Source organism: Aphanomyces invadans (genome assembly GCF_000520115.1).
Source record: "Aphanomyces invadans strain NJM9701 unplaced genomic scaffold supercont1.55, whole genome shotgun sequence".
NCBI lineage: Eukaryota > Oomycota > Saprolegniomycetes > Saprolegniales > Verrucalvaceae > Aphanomyces > Aphanomyces invadans.
Window position 1 is genome coordinate 385,756 of NW_008580200.1, and position 2,852 is coordinate 388,607.

Here is a 2,852-nt window from a genome sequence, read left to right on the forward strand (position 1 = left end):
TTGAGAGGTTAAATAGCTCTCGTCGAGTTCTATCGCACAGTATGTTTGTTTCAATTGTACTTGCACAACTGCCAACACAAGCTGCATGCAAAGTCTGTATACAAAGTCCAAGTCAAACCTTACCAACCAGCAACGAGGAGCTGTATACGAAGAGCTTCTTCTACGCAGTGTGGACGGCAAGGTCTCACGTGCATCCATTGCGACCATTGCGCAAGCGTTTGGTGTCCACACTTCGACCGTATCCAGGATATTGCAACGCGGCCGAGCGATGGTAAGCCCAGGCTGCCGAGCCGACGTATCCTCCCGAATGAACAACACAGGGCGACGTAAAACCTACACAATCAGTGAGATCGAGCAGCGAATTATGGCAACAACTTTGACTCAGCGTCAGACGTATCGTGCATTGTCAACAGCCATTGGAGTCTCGTCTTGGACCATTTGGAACTGTACATCAAGCACAAGTGGGTAACACGTCGATCAAACTGGACAAAACCGAAACTCAAACCTGAGCACTTGCTTCAGCGCTTCGACTTTTGCTCAAATCTTCTTCAGGACTACAGTAAGAGCAATGACAATGAGTTGTTTAATGTAGTCCATATTGATGAGAAATAATTTTACATCACGAAAATGCGCCGCCGCTTTTACCTCTGGGCCGATGAAGACAACCCGCCGAGACACGTCCAATCCAAGAGTCACATCACCAAGGTGATGTTTTGGGTTGCTGTTGCTGAACCACGTAGCGGCTGGGACGGCAAGGTTGGATGTTGGCCGTTTGTTTCAAGAATGGCTGTGCATACTTCCTTTAGTGCATCGTCGACTGCGAAGTTGGAGAAGACCTTTGGCACGTTGGATCGAGTTATGCGTGCAATTGTCGAGGCAAAGAGCGGTAATACGTACAAGATCCCGCGGAGTAAGGAAAGGGGCGAAGATACAATCGACGATGACGTCGTGGCGAGCGGCAATTGATGAACCTTCGTTTAGATGAGGAAAGTAGGTTGGATGAGTTGTGTGATCTTGTTAACACCATTGCCGTTTAGTTTATTTTAAATACAGATTCTTTGTACCTGAATTTTGTATGCCTTTAAATATTCGTCTGCAATTGCTCCCAACCAGAGGTAGTATTTGACAAACCTTCACCACTTAACGATCATGGCAGGGAGGTTGTCCACAAGCAGCAGGATCTTGCGTCCTTACGAAACCATTCGATCGTTCATGGATTTCAGGTACGTGCTAAAGACCTCCGACGTCATCCAGGCTATTTTACTCGACTGGTAGTCAAACTGAGGTCTTGGGCAGTTCGACCATTGAAGCACCTTGGCTGCATGTCTGTCCCGATGAACAAGGGGTCAACAACATCGGAACCGTCGGCATTCGTGGTAAGAGCAACGGTTACCCTCTTTTTACTTTTTCGTTCCAGGCGCATGGTTGCGCGTAATGGAACGGTGTGGCGACAGACAGTAGATGTATGCAGTCTCATCCATGTTGTACACGTTTGTAGGGCTGTAGCCACTCGTAGTGTGTCGAACTTCTTCGTGGCCTTGTTACACGGCACTTCGTGGGGTAGATGCAGCTTCTCCATGCTGTGTTTTGCTTGTGAGGCCATGCTTGCACTGAAACTTCTACAGCCATCCTTTCGAATAGGACGAACACTGCGTTGGGGGCAGATTGAGGCGGGTGGCGATTGAAATTGCTTGTTCTCGTATGAGCTCTTCCGTTAGGCATAAGCCAAGTTGCTCACAGCCTAGGAACCATTGGAGACTTTCGGTTTCGGGGTATGGAGATTTAACTGTACGTTCAATGTACCGCGCCTTGTTGTCGACGCGTTGTATTTGTGTTGCACCGCGTTTAAGGGCCTTACTAATGGCAGATTTTGTTGAGTTGTCGCAAGTGCGAACGTTTGCGCTGCCCACTTTGCCAATTCATTGTATGTCGCTTGTGGGTTTTGCATGTGCTGCGCGAACAAGTCGCTCTTGTCGGCCAGTTTCATCCGCAGTTTCATTTTGAAGTGATGGAGATCAAAAGTACATTGCTGATTAAAAATTCAAGTATTCCTAGTGGGATTTGCGTTGTTAAGTCGTAGGGGGTGTTGGGTTTGCAGTACCCGCGCCTACGCCTGGGGTGATCAGTAGTTGTACATAAATGTCTGCTACAATGTATCAGACGTTTCTTATCTGCTCGAACAGTGGCGGTGGAGCTTGTCATCATCGCATCACGCTTCGACACTGGGAAACTGACGTCACCGCCACCATGGAGTTGAATTCCACAGCTGCCGCTGGCAGAGGTAGCAACCGCTTTCGGTGGTGGGCTCAGTCGAACTCCGCTAGGTCCGGTCGGGAATGGCAGAGCCACACATACGATTTGGCCACCATGTGTTCGGTACAGGTGGCCACCGAACAAGAGTGTTCCTAGCCTCGCAAACTTCCCTCGCGCTTCTCCCATTCACCAAGTCGCGCCGCGACATACCTTCTATTCGTCCACCAACAAATCCCTCCATTCAATACACACAAGGCGCCGTCATGTCCCTCACACATGCAGCACGAACAGGCAATGTTCAAGATGTTCGGGCGTGCTTGAGCCAAGGAATGCCCGTCGACGGGGCTGGGGTATTCAGCTCGACCCAATTCCTCCAACTAATCCTCACGAAACCTTGAAACACTAGGATGACTGGTCACCGCTTATGTGGACAGCCTTCTACGGACATCAAGAATGTGCACAAGTCTTGATTGACCACGGAGCTGACATAAACTTCGTCTTTTACCAAGACAACAAGAATGCGTTCGATTGCGCCACCGACAACAACCAATTTGAATTTCTCCGATTCCTACAACAATTTCCCACAACAACAAAGCCTG

General features: G+C 49.0%; 1 protein-coding gene across 1 annotated transcript; it reads left to right on the forward strand.

Moving 5' to 3' along the window:
- Positions 1–627: 627 nt before the first annotated feature.
- Positions 628–890, forward strand: H310_13731 (hypothetical protein; the record flags this gene model as incomplete). The annotated part of the gene is made up of 2 exons (XM_008881356.1): positions 628–756; positions 807–890. 2 exons carry the CDS (start codon positions 628–630, stop codon positions 888–890), a joined length of 213 nt encoding a protein of 70 aa, XP_008879578.1.
- Positions 891–2,852: the final 1,962 nt, after the last annotated feature.